Source organism: Galleria mellonella, unplaced genomic scaffold, assembly GCF_026898425.1.
Source record: "Galleria mellonella isolate WM207_F2 unplaced genomic scaffold, CSIRO_AGI_GalMel_v1 utg133, whole genome shotgun sequence".
Lineage (NCBI taxonomy): Eukaryota > Metazoa > Arthropoda > Insecta > Lepidoptera > Pyralidae > Galleria > Galleria mellonella.
In genome coordinates, this window is record NW_026441990.1 from 1,132,165 (window position 1) to 1,156,664 (window position 24,500).

The 24,500-nt window shown below is 31.2% G+C and overlaps 3 protein-coding genes and 1 long non-coding RNA gene across 6 annotated transcripts; 2 read left to right on the top strand and 2 right to left on the bottom strand.

Annotated features, from left to right (window-relative positions):
• Positions 1–28: 28 nt before the first annotated feature.
• Positions 29–4,220, bottom strand: LOC116413366 (bifunctional peptidase and (3S)-lysyl hydroxylase Jmjd7). Of its 2 annotated transcripts, XM_052903211.1 has the most exons (7): positions 4,055–4,220; positions 3,817–3,967; positions 3,038–3,193; positions 2,183–2,349; positions 1,483–1,728; positions 501–651; positions 29–151 (listed from the first exon to the last, which is right to left on the bottom strand). In XM_052903211.1, coding segments are annotated over exons 1-7 (924 nt in total). In that variant the 5' UTR covers positions 4,107–4,220; the 3' UTR covers positions 29–150. The 2 variants fall into 2 exon arrangements, with proteins under 2 accessions (XP_052759171.1, XP_031767930.2); XM_031912070.2 differs by lacking the exon at positions 29–151 and having other exon boundaries at positions 337–651.
• A 3,024-nt stretch (positions 4,221–7,244) lies between these two features.
• LOC128202520 (uncharacterized) lies at positions 7,245–10,267 on the top strand. 2 transcript variants are annotated; one of them, XR_008253834.1, is made up of 3 exons: positions 7,245–7,461; positions 8,597–8,726; positions 9,074–9,937. It is a non-coding gene; the product is annotated as an uncharacterized LOC128202520 (long non-coding RNA). The 2 variants fall into 2 exon arrangements; XR_008253835.1 differs by adding an exon at positions 9,944–10,267 and having other exon boundaries at positions 7,248–8,726; positions 9,074–9,746.
• Positions 10,268–10,430: 163 nt separating this feature from the next.
• LOC113511097 (uncharacterized) lies at positions 10,431–22,972 on the bottom strand. Its single transcript, XM_031912072.2, has 10 exons — positions 22,570–22,972; positions 21,948–22,065; positions 21,601–21,760; positions 20,587–21,064; positions 19,814–19,836; positions 12,896–12,982; positions 12,289–12,405; positions 11,754–11,871; positions 11,089–11,304; positions 10,431–10,706 (listed from the first exon to the last, which is right to left on the bottom strand). Exons 1-10 carry the CDS (start codon positions 22,730–22,732, stop codon positions 10,513–10,515), a joined length of 1,674 nt encoding a protein of 557 aa, XP_031767932.2. The 5' UTR covers positions 22,733–22,972; the 3' UTR covers positions 10,431–10,512.
• LOC113511095 (splicing factor 3B subunit 5) lies at positions 19,532–20,046 on the top strand. The gene is made up of 2 exons (XM_026894685.3): positions 19,532–19,668; positions 19,741–20,046. Exon 2 carries the CDS (start codon positions 19,745–19,747, stop codon positions 20,000–20,002), a length of 258 nt encoding a protein of 85 aa, XP_026750486.1. The 5' UTR covers positions 19,532–19,668; positions 19,741–19,744; the 3' UTR covers positions 20,003–20,046.
• Positions 22,973–24,500: the final 1,528 nt, after the last annotated feature.

Genomic DNA, 24,500 nt, shown 5'->3' on the forward strand with positions numbered 1-24,500 from the left:
GTTAGTAATGCAAACTGTAGAATCCATCGTGCTGATTCCATCCATTCCATGTATTCACACGGCTAACTAATCTGCCTTTTCATCTTCGCCTATCATCCTTCATTGATGCCTCGCCAGCATATACTTTTAGGCAGAGTTACGTAGACGCCATCTACAGGGAATTAAAACCACCGGCTCGATTACCTTTTCATGGACCATCTTTATAAGAAAGGGATAAATCCACCTTTTAAATTAAAAAAATATGTTTAATACATTAATCACATCTCATTAATTTTATCTAACGTTACTTTTATTTTCAGAATGTGAAGTTACTTGGCATACATAGAAACTCAAGTACAAGGTTAAGTATTATATTAATAAATTATATTACAATATTTACGATAATACAAAAATAAGGGAATCATAAAAACAAAAATAAAAAATTCCATATTTAATATTTTCGACATAGTTTTTCTAACATTTTAAAATAACAATATTTTATATCAAATTCCATATCATACCAGTAATTGACCGCTATGCACCCATGGCTTTGTCTCACATGGTGAAACCATAGACTAGGTAAGTATAGACAATCGCCCTTATTGAGACGTACTCTAAATTGATTCGCCTGCTTGAACTCTGGGAAATTTGTGTAGTCTGGCGCTAATGGGTCTGAAAAATAAAATTGATTTATAAACTTTTTTATTTTGTATGCAGGGATTCTAATGTGCCTGTATTTTTTTCTTAAAACATTATAAAGAAAAACTAAGGGAATAAAGCGTAGTACACCAATGTTAGAGCTAGAGAAATAAAAAACCTGTACTTAGCCTAGACACATACTTGGTCTGTATTAATATCAGCATCTACTTTTTATGGAGACTCTTATTCAACTATTTCAAGTTCATAGAAAAATAGATAAAATTCATTTTAGTTGTGTCAAGAAGTATTCCAGAAAAAACTGCTATAATCTCAACTATATTATAAATATTGTTAATAATGGGGATTAGCAACTCTATTACTAGCAATATGCTGGTGGTCACTCTATTCTCCCAAATTTGAATTTAAAAATGATTCTATATTATTGTAAACAAATATAAAATTTATTTGAAAAGAATACAAGCTAAGTTTCGAGTCAGTTCTCATCTCGAAATCATTCCGAACTGACGGTAGATTTGACATAATCATAAGAGTCTGGAATAGACATACATAAATAAAGATATTTTGAATTGAATTGAATAAACCCTATCAGGTCAACCTCCTCGCGGTTCCCCTTGGACTCCATCGTCATTGATTTATTGTTAAATTTGTCAAGATAGGCTGATCAACCTGCTTCATCCTCACCTATCATCCCTTACTGGTGCCCGCCAATGAATACCAATAACGCAGAAAACGACGCAGGGTTACCATTCCATTATCATGCAGTAAAAAACCTTAACTATTGTATTGTTTTTGAATGTGTTGAATAAGTATGCTGCTAGTATTCCTTAAAAAAATAACTCTCACCTATACAAATCCAAGGCAAACCTGCACAGCCATCACACTCGTCTCGCTCTGTCTGACACGTATGTGCACATTTGAGATTAGATGAATTATTTATAGGAACTATATCCCACTTGTTACCATTCTGTCTAAACTCCGCCTGCGGGTACCGTCTGTACGGAACGTAAGGTAAGTCCGTTGGTGGTATGAGTATAAAATCTTTGTAGCCATCAATCACACAGTAGATGTTCTCATATGGATCTTTGTGCACTATAAAAATCAGAAATATTAATTTTAGTATTACATTAAAAATGTACTATTGTTGCCGTGTGGTCCTGGTATAGAATAGGCCACCTTTTCCTTTCCCATGGGTATCGTAAGAGATGACAGAATTTTTATCAAATATCTCCATATATAATAATTTTTTTTTCTTTCTGAGTATTTTTAAATAATCATTCAGAAATATTAAAAATAACAATACAAATGGTATAACACTTCTGTATGAATACTCTTAAATGTTTCATTTGGCTATGATTGATAAAAGACACATTAAAACATTCCTACAGATCAAACTTAATACCTGATAACATTCTCTACTAGTCAGCCGTTACGCTAAACAGAGATAGTAAATACAGTGTATTGATTTAATAAAAACAATTTGTAAATTAAATATTTTTTTAAGAGACAACAACATTAATGCATTTTTGTATATATGTATACTAACTAGAAGTAACAGCTCGTTCATCCCCCATCCAGAAGTTGACAGCATCTGGACTTTTATTAAATGCCTCGCTAGCGAAATGTATTTCTGTATCAACATCACATATAAGCTCTTTAAAGTCCTCTGTCAAGTTGGAATTTTGACGCTGAATGTATGTTATGTAGTTCTCCCTGTAAGAAAAACATATAAGAAGTAAATACTTACTTTCTTACTTCTTATATTAAAGAAGTTTACTGAGATATAACATTGCTTATTGTAACAGCAAAACAAAAAGATTGTGTTAAATATTAATTAGATGATAATAGATTTATGTGATAAGCCATTAGCGAGAATTAGTCTTTAAAACCATCTTTCTATATATTTTGAAAACAACTATATACAGTGACTACTTCAGAGTGTACTATATACCAATCATTTTCACCCCATGAAAAAGCTTTCTCCCTCCCCTCTATCCTCCTAAATTTGTCTATAAATTCAATTCAATCATGCAAAACTTGTACACAGCACACAGCTAATGATATCTAAAAGAAACAATTTGAAGTAATCAAATTGTTCTTAGAGATAACAAATACATTCTCAAGGACAGTTGGCATCAACTGGCAGGCAGCCAGTCATAAAACCAAAAGTCCAGACTTTGTAGAATATGAATAAAATATATTAAATATATGCCAACTCCAAATATTTGGAATAAAGACGATGATGATGTTCTAAAAGATAAACAACACTGAAAGCTATATAGTGTTATAATCAGGCCAGGCCACAGCTTCACCTGAGAACTTTAGTATTATTACAGTGCCTCTTTTCTTAGTTTTGTTTTGATCTGTAGCTGTTTTAATGAATAGGAAACATTATACTTACTGTTTGGTGTCTAAACTATCTAGGAATTCTGTCATGGTCATCTCTACTTCACATGGTGTGACAAAGTATTCTATACCTTTGTCATTCTTGGTGATACCATCAGCAAAACCATTAGGTGTGACAGCTACTGTTATTTTCTTGTCTGGAATGGTCTGTCTATAAAAGTTAATTTCAACTTGGAATGAACATATTATGAGATCAAAGAGGCATTATATAACTGAAAGGATGGTAAGGAAATCTAACCATAGCATAGCAATATAGTGTTAGATTTTTTTTAATAGATTAAAATTGAATGATATTGATTAAATGAACCTGCACTATTGGTATACACTGGCAGAGAATCAGTGTATAATGAGATGGGAGGACAAACGTCGGTCAGTTGGCCAACCATGATGAATTTAACATGAATTAACCATAATGGTTTTTAGGAAGAAACACATGGAGATTGACCTAATAAGGCGTATAGCTAGCAATATTACACCTCATTATTAATACTCACTTTCTCCCTGAACCATTAAAGCACAATGTAATAAAAGGCTATATTTCAGTTCTAATTTTACTTTGTTAATGGCTAAATATAATATGTAAAGCTACATACACTTTAATTGAAATGTTATCTACTAATCACATTATGGAATGCAATATAAAATAAATAAATAATTAATGTGTCTACTAGGTAGTGCATAGTCACGTTCGAATTCCGTTAATTGAACTATGACAGTAATACACTAAAAGATCCTAAATGAAGCTAGTGAGTATTTTAAAAAAAATTTAAGTACCTAAAGTAGGACGCATTCCATTTTGCGCTGGCTTCCCAAGTCGCGCATGCCCCTCTTATTACCACTGGTATATTCTTAGACACATAGTCTCTGTAGAAATCTAGAGGGTCTACAATATCAGTTTCTGCTATTTCCCTTCCTAAATAGAGTTCTGAAAAAGAGAAAAGCGATAAAGGTCTGATCTAAAAGTCTAGTGCTTAACTATTAACAAAGTTTCTTTATAAAATTAATATCACACCTGATGACTCCTTGTTCAATATTTTAAAAGCTTCAGCTATTACTTCATACATAATTTTAAAAAAGAATCATAAATATTGTAATAAAAATAAAAAAATATTTGAAATCAGTAAACAATAATAATTTTGTAAATATAACCTTTTGACTTGTTTTTTTTTTTTTTTAGTACGTTTGTTCCGTTTGGAACAGGCTAAGGTCGGAGACCATGCTGCCTAGTCTTCAAAAAGATAATTTGTCTGGAATTTTATTTTTCTAATGTCGCTTCAATTATTGTCATAATCTTCAATATTTCATTTGTCAAATCCGGTAAGTACATTTTCATAAATATCTTTTCTTGAGTTTTCTTAAACCAGTGGATTTATCAAATTAAAAATAAATAATTATAAAAAATCATTGTCTTGCAATTCAATAAAAGTATTCTTATAGCTCCTTGAATGTTGTAGTAATATAAGTGAAAATAGCTTTGAAACAAGAAGGAAATCTTAAGAGAAGCGGGATTGAGTGCGGGATATTTTCGGGTTTTTTGAAGATAATCCTAAGTTCGTCAAACATAATGTGTCTTTGAATGACAAATTCAGAGCAATCAAAAAAAAGGTGATGTAGAGATTGGGCTGTATTTGAGTTACACCATGTGCATGATGGGGAAGCGATCATGCCCATTCGGTGCAGGTGTTCGTTGAAATGTCCGTGGCCGATTCGTAATCTACAAATATTGGTGTAAAATTTTCTGTTTGTGTCCTTTCCTTTGCAGTACCACGGTTTTCCAATACGCCAATTAATTTTGCGGTACCATTTGCCTTTAGTCTGTAATATTTGAGTCCAATGCTCCTCCCATTTAGTTGTAACGATTTTATGTATTCCAATACTACAATCTGAGTAACAAAGGGGTAAATCTTGAACACGAGCAGCACTTGAATTAATAATTTTAGCCAAAGTGTCTACTTGTTCATTCCCAAACACTCCAATATGTGAAAGGGTCCAGATGAAGATAATATCTTTTCCATATATAGTACAGAGATGATAATATTTATTACGAATTTCTTGAATTAAGTAGTTTGATGATGAAATGAATGTGTTATTTTTTAATGCCATAAGAACACTCATACTATCTGTAATTATAATCCATTTCGAATATAGTACCTGTTTTGCTATGTATTCTAATGCTAAAAATATAGCTTTTGCTTCTGCTGTGTAAATACTAGCCAAAGTTGAAATTTTATAACCGTGACCAAATCTATTTGACAAATCGTAAAAAGCCACTGAAGTGCTAAGTGCATTTTTGGAACCATCTGTATATATCTGCCTGTAGTCAATAAATTCTGATAAAGTCTCATACATATCGTGCTTTTCTTTTATGTCTTTACGTATAACAATTTTGATCTTACAGAACTTACTCTCATAAAGGCCATTATAACAAGGAAGTATCTTACTACTATAGATGTTATATTCATCTCGTAAATTCAAATCATTGACAATAGTTTTATTCAAAAACATAGAAATGGGGCAATTTAATAATTTGAGTATGAGTGGGTTATTGGAAACTGAAAAAACTTTGAAGAGAAATTTGAGTTTTAGGTATTCGAAACGAAGAAGGATAGGAGGCAAATTACATTCTACTTGCATTGAGATAATTGGAGAAGTATACATAGCACCTAAAATAAGTCTTAAATTCATATTTTGAATTTTTTTCGAGTTTTTCTACTAATTTATGTTCTGAGGCATAACAAAAGAAAGCGTAATCAAAATTACTTCTAACAAGAGATTTGTAAAGTAAAAGGATAATTTTAGGATCAGCTCCCCAGTTACGACCAATTACAGATCTTATTATATTAGTGGCTCTTAAAGCACGATCTACTAAGCAATCAACGTATAGATCCCATTTTAAATTTTGATGAAAAATTACCCCCAGAAATTTAACGCTACAGTCTGTTGGAAGAGTTTGATTATTATATATAATATTCATTAATGGAACATATTTATGAACTTGATGAAAAACAACTACTTTACTTTTGGTTAAACTAATATCGAGGGAAAGAAGAGAAAAATATTTCTCAAGTCTTTTTAATGACTCATTTAACACTAATTGCATATCAATAATATTCTTTCCTTTTATATAAATTAATAAATCATCGGCAAATTGCAAGTTGTTCACACTGTTTCCTAAAATTGAATTAAGTTTATAGATATATAAAATATATAGTAGCGGGCTTAGAATACCACCTTGACATACTCCTTTAGAGCTTAACCTAGGTCCTATTAATTTACTATTTACTTTAACATACACTTCTCTATTACTAAGAAAATTATAAATCCGTTCGATAAGTTTCATTGGAAGAAATGAGGATAAAATCGAAGATAGAACTGTTAAATTTACATTGTTAAAAGCTCCTACGACATCTAAAAAAACAGATAGAACATATTCATCGTTATTCAAAGCAGTACTAAGGTCGACATAGAAGTTCGCTAAACTTTCGCGCGCTGAATATCCACGGCGAAAACCAAATTGATTCGATGGTAATATACTATTACTTTCAATAAAGAACTCTAAACGCTGTTTAATTAATTGTTCGAATAATTTGCCTGCACAGGACGTCAATGTTATAGGTCTATAGGAGTCGAAATTTGTAGGATCTTTACCGGGTTTAATTACTGGAATCAAACAATCCATTTTCCATTCTGGTGGGATAATACAGTCCTTCCATAAATCGTTAAAAATTTGTAAGAGTTTAGTAAGGTTTATTTTATTCAGCAATCGAAACATATTGTATGTTAAGCGATCAAGGCCACTAGCTGTATCTTTTCTAGATTTTACTGCACTGGATATTTCATCAATTGAGAATGGGTCAGTGAGAAATTTTGGGCATGAATTAACAGAATTAAACTGTTTGTCATCAAAAGGTGAGTGTACAAAATCAGGAGTATATTTGCGTAAAAAATCATTGACCCATGATATATCTTTAAAATGATTTTGACGATGTTTTGAATTTAGTTTTCTCATATTTTGCCAAACAGTGGAAATTGGTGTTAATCTATTAAATTTGGAACAAAATTCCTGCCACCCCTGTTGTCTTACTTGCTTAATTACTAACTTTTTAACAGCTTGAACTCTTTTAAAATTTATGTAATTATCGAGAGTTGGATTTTGTTTAAACCTAAGGTAAGCCGCTTTACTATCATTGACAGCTGTCGCACACCTGTTATTCCACCAAGGTACTGCAATATGTTTGTGCCTCTTTGAAGTATTTGCACCGCTATTTGATAAGTTCCTACGTGGAACGGAACGTTCCACAGCTGTCAAAATAATTTTACAGAACCTATTGTAATTGTTTAAGGGTTCATTGACATCATACTCGAAATCCAAAAGTAATCGATTAACAGTTTCAGAATAAAGATCCCAATTAACGAGACGTAGGTTTATACGATTTAACAAAAGTTTATTAACTTCATCTATAGGAGCATGTTGTTCACCTGACGGAGTTGATGAAGAGTTCTTTGTGTTTATTTTAGTAAAAGTCGGCAGGTGATAACTTCCTAACGGATCATCATGAACCGACCACTCGCATTTTAATGATATGGATGGGGATACCATAGTTAAATCAAGGCCATTGGGTCTCCAAATATGAGAGCCAACAGTAGTAACTTGCTTATCATTTAATAGTACCAAATTACATTCATCTAAACAATCAAGAATGTCTTTACCTCTTGTATTAGTGGAGGTACAACCCCACATAGTATGATGTGCATTTAAATCTCCAGATATGATAGTGGGTTTAGGAAGAGACTCCAAAAAGAACTTAAATTTGGCTTTAGTAAAACTAGGTGTACTATTGGTAGGACAGTAAATACTGGCAACTGAATACCAAGAATTATTAACTTCAATACTAATAGCTATAGTTTGCAAAGAATTGTCGAAAAAAGAGTGAAGTTTTTTATATCTAATACTATTATGTATAATAATCGCTACTCCATTGTGGTTATTACCACAATCATTTCGTTCTATACAATAATCTTTAATTTTTAATTTGTAATGTGGTTTTAGCCAAGTTTCTGAGATGAGAGCAATGTGAATATGATGTTCGTTTAAAAATTGTGTAAAAATATGTCGATTGCTCAGTAGGCTCTGAGCGTTCCACTGTATGATAGTTAATTGGTCTCGATTGAATTTTGTGAAATAGGTCTATTACCAAAAGTATCATATAACACATTCAAAACACTTTTAGTGTTAATAGATGTGTTCTTTGTGTTATGTAGTGAAATAAGTTTGATTATGCTTTCTATTAAAAGTGATAAACTCTTGTTATCAGAATTTAGAATTGAAATTAGGTCTACATTTTTTTTAGGTTTGTTACCCAGTTTAGGAAATATTTCAGTGCTAAGTATATCTCCAAAAGAAGCAGGTCTGAATTTAGATCTATTTTCAGCAATTTTCTTTTGTTTAACAGGGCATTGCGGTGATACACTTGTGTGATTTCCATTGCAGTGTACACAAATAGCGTTTTCCATTCCAGTTGTACAAGTTTTATAATTATGCTCACCTTTGCAGATGCTGCAGCGCTCAGAATTCTTACAGAATTTAGCTAAATGTCCATACCTCAAGCACCGGTAGCATTGTTTAACTGGTGGTATATATGGAGTGACATTGTGGCGCCAACCTCCAATATCCAGATATTCAGGTAATACAGATGCAGCAAAAGTAATTGTCACGGTTAGAGTTGGCTGTAACACATATCCATGAGTCAAGGTATTTTTTCTTAAAATTCTTTTAATAGCAATAATTTTCTTAGAACTCGATATCATAGTATATATTTTTTTATTAGATATATTTGTAGGTACATTTCTAATAACGCCTGTAACTTCTGTTGAAGAAGCAGGAATACTGGCCTTAAAATGGTAGTCATTTAAAAAAGTTTTATTATTTAAAAAAGCATTGGCTAAGTCTGGCTTTTGAAAGTATACTCCGATTTTGAATTTATTTATAGATCTAAGATAAGTTACCCCTTTATTAAATCGTTTTAAACAGGAGGAGAGTGAGAGCAAGTCTCTGGATCCAATGGTTTTCTGACTATCTGAGGATTCTACAAAGACAACAAATTCTGTCCCAGGGGATTCCTCGGGATATCTTCTAATATAATCTGTGACGTAGTAAGGTTTATACTTATCGGCCTTATCAATTTCAGATTCTGAGTCAGTAGAAGTATCTTCCGAATATATATCCTTGTCATTACAAGGTTCATGGTCTACATCACCTGAATCGTCATCTTTTTTTTCCTTTTTCTACAACTGCGCTTCCCCATGAATGCTAATTATATTACTGTCGCTGAATTTAGTGAAAATATAATATTTTATTCAATAATAAGAATTGATAGAGATAGTTTTAATAAATTAATAAAAAAATTTAAAAAACCCGCTTGTTCTTCCTTTTGACTTGTGTTTGTTGGATATTAACAACGACATTTATAACTGATAGAATGACAGCAACATCTTACTGTCAGTCTTACATTAAAGGTTTTTACACAAACGGTATTTTACACTATAGACATTATTCTTAATCTAAGGTCTTTCCACTACACCTCAATAGAGAAGTTATCATAGTATTCCGTAATAATCTAAGGAAGTTACAGTGTATCTCAGTAATAGATTTAATAAATCGTTTATATAAAATTTAAACAAACGATTGATCCAACCATAAGACGGTCTGTTTATGTGCAGTAACATATTAAAAATCAATTAATTGATGTTTCGATTTATTACTGACTTTATTTAGAGACCGTTTCTGTTTCAAAGATGGTTTCAGCCAAACTTTGTTACCATTTTATTCAAGCTTTTCATTATTTTCTATCGAAACAAAGTATAGATAGTAATAGCATACTAAAAAAATTCTTTATTCCAGGATCATCCTCTCTTACTACGCATAGTATAACCGAGTCTTATTCCTAGCTATTGATCCCGAAAATAACATTGCCGCTTTAAAATAGAGAACATAGATGTCAGTAACAGAGCTGGAACTGCTGCAATGGCAATTTTCATTTGAAATAAAATAAGATGATATTAAATTTAATTTGTTAGCTTTTTCTTATAAATGGAAAGGTTCTTGTCTAAAACATGATATAACCATTGACAAAACATTATATATGTACAACAAACTACAACGCTTTTTTCATTTGAGACTGGCCTCTAATATGATCAAGTAATTTGAGACAAGTACGCACATTTTTGTAGTGAGTAAATCTACAAGAAATATATTTTATAACTGATGTAACCACATTTTATTATAAAAAATTATACTTGAGTAGACCTTGAGAGTAGACGTCATTCATGATGATAATAGTAATCTCGAAAATCGTTACAATATCTACTTTAAATTAATACAAAATAACCAGGAAAAATTGACAATTTTATATTTTCTTTTTATATAAATAATATTAAAATAACATATAAGTTTCTATAACATAAAAGTTTCTAGGATTGATATTTCATTGGCATAGGTTTCTTTAAAATTCCTTTAATAGGAATGTCGTTTGTTTCATTCACAGGTTGTTTGATGGGCGGTGGAGGTTCCATTGGCGGAGCAATAGTCTCTCGAGGCGATGGTGTTGGCTTTGACCGCCAGAAAGTACGTGGCATAAACGTGTATGTAGAATCAATTGCTGAAACTGTAAAAATTCAGAGATCTTTATACAATACTCTAAAATACATTTATAAAAATCCTCACTAATACCATTAATGTGTAAATTTTTAATGGTATATTGATATTAATATTATAAGTGCCAAAGTTTGTAAAGCTCAATAGATGAATGTTTGTTACTCTTTCACGTAAAAGTTACTTAACAAGTTTAATTGTATTATATACCCTAACTTAGCACATATATTAATTATGTGGATGTATTCATTCATTAGTACAAATATGTGTACATGACGGACTTAATGCTAAAAGCATTCTCTCCCAGTCAATCATAGGGAAGTGCCAGAATACTCGAATGCGGTACTATCTTTGGCAATATCTACTCACATTTGTACTTTGGATTGAGTTATTACCTTTAGGTTTCTGGTTGGTGAACCCAGATATACTCGTAGAAAGTGCGCTTTGAGCTCTCGGTCCAGGCAACATGTTAAGCTCAAAGAAGTCATCAACTCCACGTTTATTCATATCCAACTTGTTTTTTTCGTTAAGCTGACGCAGTTTGACAGCTTTAACGAAACTTTGTAGAAAGGTTTTTGACGTGTTATTGATCACTATTGTATCTAAAACACCTACAAACTCAGTTTATGTCAATTTATGAAATTCAAATAGCCCAATTAATTTTACCTAAACAATAGTTTGCACCATGTTTGTGCTATTTAATATGACAATGTTAACATATTAAAGGCGGGAGTCATAGTACTATAATTTATTTCGACTGTAACTTAAAGACGGGAGTCGTAGTAATACGATTTATTTCGACTGTAGCTTAACCAGTTAATTGTGATTGACGAGTATACTTGTCATGGAGAAGTGGCAAAATCGCCACGTTACCTAGCATAGTTTCGTCAACATTCCCCGCTTTTAATGTGTTAATACAATCAGACATATATTTATAAGAGCTTAGAATTTTAAACGTTTTACAGCAATAGTATAGGATTGGATTGCAATGTATTAGTGCCATCTGCATTTAGCCTTCATTGGAAGAGTTCATTATTTTTGGTAGTTACAAAGTACTTACGAAGTTGTGCACATCTTGCAATAATAGTTTCTTTGTAACGATGTTTCTTCGTCATCGGATTTCCAATGAAATTTAAGTCAACCAGGGAAGTCAATGTGCATAAGTCATCAGCCACGCTCTATCAGATTATCAAATTAGTAAATATATTGTTGCGTGATAATGAAGGTACTTATACAAGAGGGGTATGAAATAAAAGCAATATGTATTATAAATAACACAGGAATTCCTTTTCAATATACGCTATTTAATCACATATATGCGATTTGAATTAAATTTGGCATATTCAGTGAGAGCTCAACTCCTGTTTCTGATTCTCGTGGAATAATTTAGGTGTCGTCATAGTGAACCCAACCAATGGGAAGCCATTGTAATTTAATGTAAATTAACTTCATATCTGCTTTAATCCGTAGATTTCCAATAGTTATTTGATATCATTTATGTTGTAACATGATAGAGCTTCCTTTGTAAAGATTTGTTTTAGCTTTCAGTCCTTTTAATTGTTTTGCATTATATAAAATTTGATTGTTTTGTTCACCTGAAAGTTTTCCAGATTGTTCTTTTTAGCTATGAGTACTTCCAATCTACGAAGCGGTTTTGCCCAAGCCACATCCGTAATTTTATTTTCAGAGACATTTAAAATTCGAAGAGTTGGCTGAAAATATTAGAATGTTACTTTGTTATCAGACCTTTTCCCTTTTGGGCAACAGACTATACCTACTATAAATATAGTTGATAGTAGGAATACAAGCAGTGAAGAGATTGTTGGTGTTGCTTCATTTTCAAATTCAAATATACTTAATTAACCTCTACGTGGTCCTTAAAATGCTTACAAGTTAGAATTTGCTATGATAAATCTGTTAACCTGACTTCTCCTAGTCGTTTTATCCTTCATGGTTTTTTTTATTATATACAATTAGCATAAGCAGGTGCACTATTTCATCTTCATTCATTGTAAACGAACTAGAGGATACAGGTAGAAAAAATTTGGTAGTGATTAGACCCATTGTTAGCAATGTTTCGTCCTGCACTGGTGAAGTCTTTACCTATGTTTATGTCCATAGGCAAGGACTATTTCCTACTTTCCCTCAGATAACCATCATCTTGTTGTATTAAAAAAAAAAACTAGTTACATATGTACTTACCCCAAGAGACATAATAGTTCTCGGATCAAAACACAAACCATCAGAACTATGTATATCTTGTTTCTCAATATGTAATTCCTCTAAATACTTATTACTCTGTAAATTTTCCACAACACTAATCCGATTATTACCCAAGTACAATTTTTTCAATTTACACAATTTTTCTAAGCCCTCAATTTTTTCTATATTATTCCATTGTAAATGTAAATGGGTCAAATTATAGAGTAAATCCAGATTTTCTATTTTCGTAATATGGTTGTTGTGGTAGTAAGCGTAGATAATATAATTTCCATTTTTCGGTTTAGACTGAAACGAAAAACTGTTTATAATTTTGTACTGTGATATAATGTACATACTTACTTTTGAAACAAAAAATTATATGCGTGATCTAACTTGCTGCCCCAACTTATATAAATTCCAACGATTTAGTTAGTTGCAACTAGCCAATACCAAAAGCACAGTACTAATTTAAATTCCTAACTCTGAAGATGAAAAACATCTAACGATGTTGATGTTGATGTTTGTTAACACAAACCACATACAATTGCAATAACGATTTAGGAAATGTAGCTATATCGACTTAGTCCACCACAAGATAATAGTCACACAAATGTCTCTGACTACCTTCTCAGTACTAACAGAAGTAATTTGTTAGTAAATTTAGGTATAAAGTTCTTTTATTTTTTGAAAAAAATATATTTATTAAGATTAAACATTTTAGCCTTACGATTTCAGTTAGACATTTCTCATGCATAAATAGATGCGTTGGTTTTTTGAAAGTTTCTCTAATTTTATGTCTTACGATTCTTCTTGCTTGTTTCCTTAAACTGTCTTCGTTTTCTAATTGAATTATTGCATTTTCCATAATTTTACAGCGTTTTAAATTATGAATTTTGGAAATTCGTTGTACGATGACGACGATATTGATTAAACAACAATTTAAAAAAAGCACTTTATCTACCACTGTTACTTAGTCTATGACCTGAATCGATGACAAAGAAATGTTCTCTCTGACACTCTTATAATATTGTTTAATATTAGTTTATTTAATAATTGAAATTATTAAATTGAAATGTTTATTTCGGCCAATTTATTTGTATTCAATGAATGGCTAGAAAATATTTTTCATTTTTATTCCCATAATGTCAAATGATTAATCCTTGACTGACAAACAATTGACGCATTGCTGTCAAAAACGGCAAACAAGGGACATTTAATTTTGATTCCAGACAAATTATCTTTTTGAAGACTAGGCAGCATGGTCTCCGACCTTAGCCTGTTCCAAACGGAACAAACGTACTAAAAAAAAAAAAAAAAAAAGCAAACAAGGGCCAGTGAAAAAAGGCGGGAAACTCGAATAAGAACAAGCGGGTTTTTTAAATTTTTTTTATTAATTTATTAAAACTATCTCTATCAATTCTTATTATTGAATAAAATATTATATTTTCACTAAATTCAGCGACAGTAATATAATTAGCATTCATGGGGAAGCGCAGTTGTAGAAAAAGGAAAAAAAAAGATGACGATTCAGGTGATGTAGACCATGAACCTTGTAATGACAAGGATATATATTCGGAAGATACTTCTACTGACTCAGAATCTGAAATTGATAAGGCCGATAAGTATAAACCTTACTACGTCACAGATTATATTAGAAGATATCCCGAGGAATCCCCTGGGACAGAATTTGTTGTCTTTGTAGAATCCTCAGATAGTCAGAAAACCATTGGATCCAGAGACTTGCTCTCACTCTCCTCCTGTTTAAAACGATTTAATAAAGGGGTAACTTATCTTAGATCTATAAATAAATTCAAAATCGGAGTATACTTTCAAAAGCCAGACTTAGCCAATGCTTTTTTAAATAATAAAACTTTTTTAAATGACTACCATTTTAAGGCCAGTATTCCTGCTTCTTCAACAGAAGTTACAGGCGTTATTAGAAATGTACCTACAAATATATCTAATAAAAAAATATATACTATGATATCGAGTTCTAAGAAAATTATTGCTATTAAAAGAATTTTAAGAAAAAATACCTTGACTCATGGATATGTGTTACAGCCAACTCTAACCGTGACAATTACTTTTGCTGCATCTGTATTACCTGAATATCTGGATATTGGAGGTTGGCGCCACAATGTCACTCCATATATACCACCAGTTAAACAATGCTACCGGTGCTTGAGGTATGGACATTTAGCTAAATTCTGTAAGAATTCTGAGCGCTGCAGCATCTGCAAAGGTGAGCATAATTATAAAACTTGTACAACTGGAATGGAAAACGCTATTTGTGTACACTGCAATGGAAATCACACAAGTGTATCACCGCAATGCCCTGTTAAACAAAAGAAAATTGCTGAAAATAGATCTAAATTCAGACCTGCTTCTTTTGGAGATATACTTAGCACTGAAATATTTCCTAAACTGGGTAACAAACCTAAAAAAAATGTAGACCTAATTTCAATTCTAAATTCTGATAACAAGAGTTTATCACTTTTAATAGAAAGCATAATCAAACTTATTTCACTACATAACACAAAGAACACATCTATTAACACTAAAAGTGTTTTGAATGTGTTATATGATACTTTTGGTAATAGACCTATTTCACAAAATTCAATCGAGACCAATTAACTATCATACAGTGGAACGCTCAGAGCCTACTGAGCAATCGACATATTTTTACACAATTTTTAAATGAACATCATATTCACATTGCTCTCATCTCAGAAACTTGGCTAAAACCACATTACAAATTAAAAATTAAAGATTATTGTATAGAACGAAATGATTGTGGTAATAACCACAATGGAGTAGCGATTATTATACATAATAGTATTAGATATAAAAAACTTCACTCTTTTTTCGACAATTCTTTGCAAACTATAGCTATTAGTATTGAAGTTAATAATTCTTGGTATTCAGTTGCCAGTATTTACTGTCCTACCAATAGTACACCTAGTTTTACTAAAGCCAAATTTAAGTTCTTTTTGGAGTCTCTTCCTAAACCCACTATCATATCTGGAGATTTAAATGCACATCATACTATGTGGGGTTGTACCTCCACTAATACAAGAGGTAAAGACATTCTTGATTGTTTAGATGAATGTAATTTGGTACTATTAAATGATAAGCAAGTTACTACTGTTGGCTCTCATATTTGGAGACCCAATGGCCTTGATTTAACTATGGTATCCCCATCCATATCATTAAAATGCGAGTGGTCGGTTCATGATGATCCGTTAGGAAGTTATCACCTGCCGACTTTTACTAAAATAAACACAAAGAACTCTTCATCAACTCCGTCAGGTGAACAACATGCTCCTATAGATGAAGTTAATAAACTTTTGTTAAATCGTATAAACCTACGTCTCGTTAATTGGGATCTTTATTCTGAAACTGTTAATCGATTACTTTTGGATTTCGAGTATGATGTCAATGAACCCTTAAACAATTACAATAGGTTCTGTAAAATTATTTTGACAGCTGTGGAACGTTCCGTTCCACGTAGGAACTTATCAAATAGCGGTGCAAATACTTCAAAGAGGCACAAACATATTGCAGTACCTTGGTGGAATAACAGGTGTGCGACAGCTGTCAATGATAGTAAAGCGGCTTACCTTAGGTTTAAACAAAATCCAACTCTCGATAATTACATAAATTTTAAAAGAGTTCAAGCTGTTAAAAAGTTAGTAATTAAGCAAGTAAGACAACAGGGGTGGCAGGAATTTTGTTCCAAATTTAATAGATTAACACCAATTTCCACTGTTTGGCAAAATATGAGAAAACTAAATTCAAAACATCGTCAAAATCATTTTAAAGATATATCATGGGTCAATGATTTTTTACGCAAATATACTCCTGATTTTGTACACTCACCTTTTGATGACAAACAGTTTAATTCTGTTAATTCATGCCCAAAATTTCTCACTGACCCATTCTCAATTGATGAAATATCCAGTGCAGTAAAATCTAGAAAAGATACAGCTAGTGGCCTTGATCGCTTAACATACAATATGTTTCGATTGCTGAATAAAATAAACCTTACTAAACTCTTACAAATTTTTAACGATTTATGGAAGGACTGTATTATCCCACCAGAATGGAAAATGGATTGTTTGATTCCAGTAATTAAACCCGGTAAAGATCCTACAAATTTCGACTCCTATAGACCTATAACATTGACGTCCTGTGCAGGCAAATTATTCGAACAATTAATTAAACAGCGTTTAGAGTTCTTTATTGAAAGTAATAGTATATTACCATCGAATCAATTTGGTTTTCGCCGTGGATATTCAGCGCGCGAAAGTTTAGCGAACTTCTATGTCGACCTTAGTACTGCTTTGAATAACGATGAATATGTTCTATCTGTTTTTTTAGATGTCGTAGGAGCTTTTAACAATGTAAATTTAACAGTTCTATCTTCGATTTTATCCTCATTTCTTCCAATGAAACTTATCGAACGGATTTATAATTTTCTTAGTAATAGAGAAGTGTATGTTAAAGTAAATAGTAAATTAATAGGACCTAGGTTAAGCTCTAAAGGAGTATGTCAAGGTGGTATTCTAAGCCCGCTACTATATATTTTATATATCTATAAACTTAATTCAATTTTAGGAAACAGTGTGAACAACTTGCAATTTGCCGATGATTTATTAATTTATATAAAAGGAAAGAATATTATTGATATGCAATTAGTGTTAAATGAGTCATTAAAAAGACTTGAGAAATATTTTTCTCTTCTTTCCCTCGATATTAGTTTAACCAAAAGTAAAGTAGTTGTTTTTCATCAAGTTCATAAATATGTTCCATTAATGAATATTATATATAATAATCAAACTCTTCCAACAGACTGTAGCGTTAAATTTCTGGGGGTAATTTTTCATCAAAATTTAAAATGGGATCTATACGTTGATTGCTTAGTAGATCGTGCTTTAAGAGCCACTAATATAATAAGATCTGTAATTGGTCGTAACTGGGGAGCTGATCCTAAAATTATCCTTTTACTTTACAAATCTCTTGTTAGAAGTAATTTTGATTACGCTTTCTTTTGTTATGCCTCAGAACATAAATTAGTAGAAAAACTCGAAAAAATTCAAAATATGAATTTAAGACTTATTTTAGGTGCTATGTATACTTCTCCAATTATCTCAATGCAAGTAGAATGTAATTTGCCTCCTATCCTTCTTCGTTTCGAATACCTAAAACTCAAATTTCTCTTCAAAGTTTTTTCAGTTTCCAATAACCCACTCATACTCAAATTATTAAATTGCCCCATTTCTATGTTTTTGAATAAAACTATTGTCAATGATTTGAATTTACGAGATGAATATAACATCTATAGTAGTAAGATACTTCCTTGTTATAATGGCCTTTATGAGAGTAAGTTCTGTAAGATCAAAATTGTTATACGTAAAGACATAAAAGAAAAGCACGATATGTATGAGACTTTATCAGAATTTATTGACTACAGGCAGATATATACAGATGGTTCCAAAAATGCACTTAGCACTTCAGTGGCTTTTTACGATTTGTCAAATAGATTTGGTCACGGTTATAAAATTTCAACTTTGGCTAGTATTTACACAGCAGAAGCAAAAGCTATATTTTTAGCATTAGAATACATAGAAAAACAGGTACTATATTCGAAATGGATTATAATTACAGATAGTATGAGTGTTCTTATGGCATTAAAAAATAACACATTCATTTCATCATCAAACTACTTAATTCAAGAAATTCGTAATAAATATTATCATCTCTGTACTATATATGGAAAAGATATTATCTTCATCTGGACCCCTTCACATATTGGAGTGTTTGGGAATGAACAAGTAGACACTTTGGCTAAAATTATTAATTCAAGTGCTGCTCGTGTTCAAGATTTACCCCTTTGTTACTCAGATTGTAGTATTGGAATACATAAAATCGTTACAACTAAATGGGAGGAGCATTGGACTCAAATATTACAGACTAAAGGCAAATGGTACCGCAAAATTAATTGGCGTATTGGAAAACCGTGGTACTGCAAAGGAAAGGACACAAACAGAAAATTTTACACCAATATTTGTAGATTACGAATCGGCCACGGACATTTCAACGAACACCTGCACCGAATGGGCATGATCGCTTCCCCATCATGCACATGGTGTAACTCAAATACAGCCCAATCTCTACATCACCTTTTTTTTGATTGCTCTGAATTTGTCATTCAAAGACACATTATGTTTGACGAACTTAGGATTATCTTCAAAAAACCCGAAAATATCCCGCACTCAATCCCGCTTCTCTTAAGATTTCCTTCTTGTTTCAAAGCTATTTTCACTTATATTACTACAACATTCAAGGAGCTATAAGAATACTTTTATTGAATTGCAAGACAATGATTTTTTATAATTATTTATTTTTAATTTGATAAATCCACTGGTTTAAGAAAACTCAAGAAAAGATATTTATGAAAATGTACTTACCGGATTTGACAAATGAAATATTGAAGATTATGACAATAATTGAAGCGACATTAGAAAAATAAAATTCCAGACAAATTATCTTTTTGAAGACTAGGCAGCATGGTCTCCGACCTTAGCCTGTTCCAAACGGAACAAACGTACTAAAAAAAAAAAAAAAAAAAAAAAAAAGGAAATAACACCGACAGCGGTGGCAATCATATAAATTAGAAAAAACGCCTTACTTCATACCTTTTTGTTTTTTATTGTAATTTGAAACAAAAAATAAAAATAAATACTTCCATTTACTAAAGAGTGAAATATAATGTAAATTTTACCTTTTATTTATTCTGCATTTTCTTTTAAATTTATTATTCATAACCAAACACTTGTTTTTAGTAAAATGGGTGAGCGGTACAACATTCACAGTCAACTAGAGCATCTTCAAAGCAAATACATTGGCACAGGTCACGCCGATACTACCAAATATGAGTGGCTAACGAACCAACACCGAGATTCATGCTGCAGTTACATGGGACACCCAGATTTGTTGAGTTACTTTGCAATCGTTGAGAACGAGTCCAAAGCTCGAGTGAAGTTTAATTTAATGGAGAGGATGCTACAACCATGCGGCCCACCGCCAGAAAAACCCGAAGACTAATTTTCTAATGTAAAATTTGTGACAATAAATTTAGCTTATAAGTTCTAAGTTTTTTTAATAAGAATGTACAGTTATTTAACTACCTTTACATTAGGTTTTTTTATAAAGCAGATTAGAGTGAATTTATTGTATGCTGATATGAAAGAGGGCAGTTGCCTTCTGCTAATTTTAATCTTCAATTGCCTCTAAACTAAGCAAGACTTGTACATTATTATTTTATTAATCATTATTTTTTTATCATTTTCCATTCTACTTGTAAGCCGTTTACCTTTATAAACTATTAATAATCATCATTAAAAGTTTTTCATCACTTACTAAATGTCTAAAAGTCTTAATAATTTTATTCCCTGTCCATCTATGTTTGTGAATCATAACTTATGCATGAAACTACCAACAAATTATAGGAAGAAAGATTAAAGGTTTTTCCTATAGCATGGAACATTTATATGGCATATACATATATTTAGGTTATTTTATCTAAGAAAATAGTGCCTAACAAATTTTAGATTCAGAGAAATATTATTTTCAGCTACTAATCTATAATTACAATTAAGTAATAATAATAAAACAACATATTCATCATCCAGCTTTTAATAAGGCTTTCCATTCCTCCATTTTAGCATCCAATGCTTTTTCTCTTTCCTTAGCTTCTTCTTCAAGCACCTTTTGTTGCTCAAATCCTTGGATAACATTTGTAACAAGAACTTTTTGTATATAAGGTACAAGTTTTTCACATTCCCTTTCTAGTATGTCCATTGCTTTTGTAACGCAGTCCATACCCATAGATCCTATTTGAGTGAAGTCTGATATTTGTTTTAGTCCAGATAACATTGACATGGTTATGATACCATGATTTGCATCACTTTCTAGACTTGTAGTTGCTACATGTTCTTCTGCTTCTGTAGGATCAATGAACATTTTGTCACCAAGAACTGCCACAGAACATGATGTAATTATGTCATACATGGGCACAGCTGCATTGGCTAATGCTAGACCTGCTGCATTTATGGCTGCTGCTAAACATGCACCATCATGTTCTAATATGTATACGAAGACATCAATCTGGAATATTATAATGTTATTTGAAAAAGATGATATTTATTACATATAGGTAGGCTTAGGCATACTCTATGCTATTTGCTTGGGAACTTCGGTAGATTTCATATTCCTGCTATAAAGCAGCTTCACTTGCATGTTATTGTCATTGGTTTGAAGGATGGGTTATGGTAGTAAAATTATTATGTGGAGGCACAACACATTAGTTCTTAAGAATAAAAACACAGATGTACTATCATAAAGAATCTCTTTATGCAGTGATGTATGGCAATAGTTACCATATTTTGTTTATTTCATTTAAATGAAGGATTTTTTTAAATTGTTTATTAAGCAAATTGAGTTACCATGGCTTATAAATAATTGGTCACATAAGCAAGTGCAAACTACAGATACATGTTTTTTATGTACTGTGACCAGATAGATACGCTAGATATATAAGTAGATGGTATCAGTGTACACTTTCATTCATAATGTTATTTCTTAATTATTTTGATTAACTGATAGCACTGAATTTAGTTGATTAATAGAATAAAAAAAGGTACCTGATAGTTAGGAAACAAATGCCTGCATACAGTTGGCTCTAGTGCTTGTCTTAATGCAACTGAAAGAGCCCTCTCTTCAGAATCAGGTGCATATGGCCGTCGTTTCCGAGGGCATGAGAAAGGTGCAAATTTTACTTCACAATATAGCTGACCAAGTTGGCTATAGTTGAAAAAGGAAGTACTATTAATTACATAATAATGCTGTACCACAACTGGCACAACATGGATCTATTTCTAATACAGTTTATGTCAATGACTAACATTTTTATACTTTGTTTTAGTAAAAACAGAAATGTAATTTAAAATTCAATCAAAATTAATCTATTGTAAATATTAATTTTACAAACCTGAATTCATTCTGATGTGGTATCTCTCTAGGATCAAATACAGAGCATGCTACTTTTGTTTTCTTCAATTCAACATAAGATGATCCTTTTGCTTGTGACACCATATCAGTTCTTGCAACTGTAATTAAAGTTTATCATATATAATTAATATATAATACATAATACCACCTATTTTGTATGCATCTATTATTATTATAATTGGTATTCTATCAGTCACCATAAGCTATATTGTAGCTCTACTTAGTTTGGGATTAGATGATGTGTGATATAGTGTATAGTGATTTTTTTATCATAAACTAGTATTTCATTTGTATACATACAACTTACTTTATATACAACTGTAGGAATATCAGGAAATACTTTAGTAGTCCTAGTAAAATTTCATGTTACTAAGACATTAGACCTACATACTTAAGATATGCATTATGCAAAAGTAGTACATAGGCATTAAACTATATTTTAACTAAAAGAATTCATATTCTCAAATCTGTCAAAATAAAATTATTTTAACATGAACATTAAAATTCCTGGGACTTTGGGTTGAAGAAAAAAAATTTAATTAGACCTTTTGAAAAAAGTTTGGAAGACCTTAAAAAAAAACAAAAACACATACAAAACATACACATGCTCCTTGCTTCGTCAAGAGTACGGCCGTCTTGTCTTAGGCCTTTGTCGTTTATTAAATCGTCTCGAAGTTGTTCATAAGTTTTAAAATATTGCTTTGTAAAACGTTTATATGGTATACTATCTTCTGGTCCATTAAATCTTCTATAATCTAACGGCATTTTGATATTTTTGGTTATGATAAACCACTAATTAACCAGGATCTCCTGAATTCAGGAATCTTCCTCTAAATGTAAGTTTTAAAATATACGGATAGAAGGATTACACTCCTTGGTTGGAATATCTCTTTTAGTCTGAAAATTTTAAAAGAAAGTAAATAAGAAAGTATAAATATTAAATAAGTAGATAGGTATGACATCAAACTTCGCAATGGATGACATAACTAGTGATGTACCCAGTCAGCAGATTGAAATACTGACTCTGATCTCTAATAAATAGGTACTCATGTACTACAAGTACATTATATTTAGTATATTTAATATCTGATCGATATACAAAATTTGAGTAAACGATATTCGGAAACATGTATTCGAATAATAATCCTGTCGTCAAAATTTTTCGATTCTCTCTCATCATTTCATGTTTTTTTTTTCAATATTATTATAAAAAACTATTATAAATATATAGTATTAAAAAGTAATCAATTAAAGTAATCATACTTTAATATAAATACTTGAGTTGATTGTTAGCTGAAATCGAAAATTCGGGTTAGAATTCTTTCTATAACGCTTAGATACCAATTTACTTTAATACCAAAAAACCTATATTGCCGATGTACTAGACATGCCATGTTTTTTTTAGACATAAATTCAATACTACGCACTTTTATTACTTTAGTTGTAAACCTATCTTTTTGCATAAATAAACAATTTCTTTTTATAAGACAGACTTGTTTCGTTTTCTTTGTCGTACAAGTGGAATATGAATATAACTTACTGTATTAATCATTTATGCAGGCCATTATCTACATTTTTAATTTTTGAAATTTATTTGTCAACGTCAATTTTGAATAAGATAGAACTCTGACTGACAGTTAACCACAATTCACCACGACTAAGGTGATTTGATTTTCCTTCTAAATTAAATGTGCATTTCTTTTATATTTTAATTTGTATTATGTTTTGTATTTCAATTGGTTAAACGTAATGTTATAACACAATTGTTATAGCAATCTTTTATAGTTTCCATCTTGTGCATTCAAGAATAACGTTTTTGCAAAGTAAGTTGGCATTCACCATTCCATTCACCGGTGACGTTTCATGGCCTATGTTACACGAATTACTTATAAAACACGATAAATCTGCCAGTTTAATTAATTAAATTGTTAAGGTATTTATTCACTGAGTTATATATATATGTTATAATCACCTATATAATTGTAATGATAACAATTCTAATCTTGGACTGGTACTTGCCTGTTTAAATTGCATTGGCTATTCGCAAGTGTTTTATCATGTTATGTACTTAGTATTGTCAATATTGATTATAATTCTTATCCTTCTCCTTATTGGAAGGATTCCTTAGTTTATTAGCAAGTAAATATATGTTTATTTTTATGTGTATATAAAAATTGCCTAAAACTGACTGCAGAGCTCCTTTCTAATGTCTTATCTAATTGTATGTTGTCTATGGGAAATATCCAATTAAAAACTTATTATTTCTCATAATGATTTTATGGGGTTTTGAAATTGCGTTTAATTATGATTAAATATGATGGCTGACTTATCTGTCATACTCTTGAACAGGCGCTGTCCCTAGATCTGGTCTGCTCTGGGCACTGCAACTGATTTATTTTGTAAATTTATTGTAATGTTATTTAGATCTTAATTTCTATGATCTGATACTGGTTAGTAATTTGTATTCAATTATATTCATAATTTATAAAATTCAAGTTTTTGAAAAGAGTTTGCCAAATGCACAGTAGAATTG

What these genes read in the sequence shown, in the direction of transcription:
- LOC116413366 (XM_031912070.2), bottom strand. Translation starts at nt 4,106, where the DNA reads ATGTATGAAGTAATAGCTGAAGCTTTTAAAATATTGAACAAGGAGTCA. An exon ending in TGGAATGCGTCCTACTTTAG is followed by an intron (nt 3,194 to 3,816) that starts GTACTTAAATTT and finishes TAACTTTTATAG; the next exon opens with ACAGACCATTCCAGACAAGA. An exon ending in GATAGTTTAGACACCAAACA is followed by an intron (nt 2,350 to 3,037) that starts GTAAGTATAATG and finishes TTTTTCTTACAG; the next exon opens with GGAGAACTACATAACATACA.
- LOC113511095 (XM_026894685.3), top strand. Translation starts at nt 19,745, where the DNA reads ATGGGTGAGCGGTACAACATTCACAGTCAACTAGAGCATCTTCAAAGC.
- LOC113511097 (XM_031912072.2), bottom strand. Translation starts at nt 22,732, where the DNA reads ATGCCGTTAGATTATAGAAGATTTAATGGACCAGAAGATAGTATACCA. An exon ending in TGCAAGATGTGCACAACTTC is followed by an intron (nt 11,305 to 11,753) that starts GTAAGTACTTTG and finishes CTGAGTTTGTAG; the next exon opens with GTGTTTTAGATACAATAGTG. An exon ending in CACCAACCAGAAACCTAAAG is followed by an intron (nt 10,707 to 11,088) that starts GTAATAACTCAA and finishes GAATTTTTACAG; the next exon opens with TTTCAGCAATTGATTCTACA.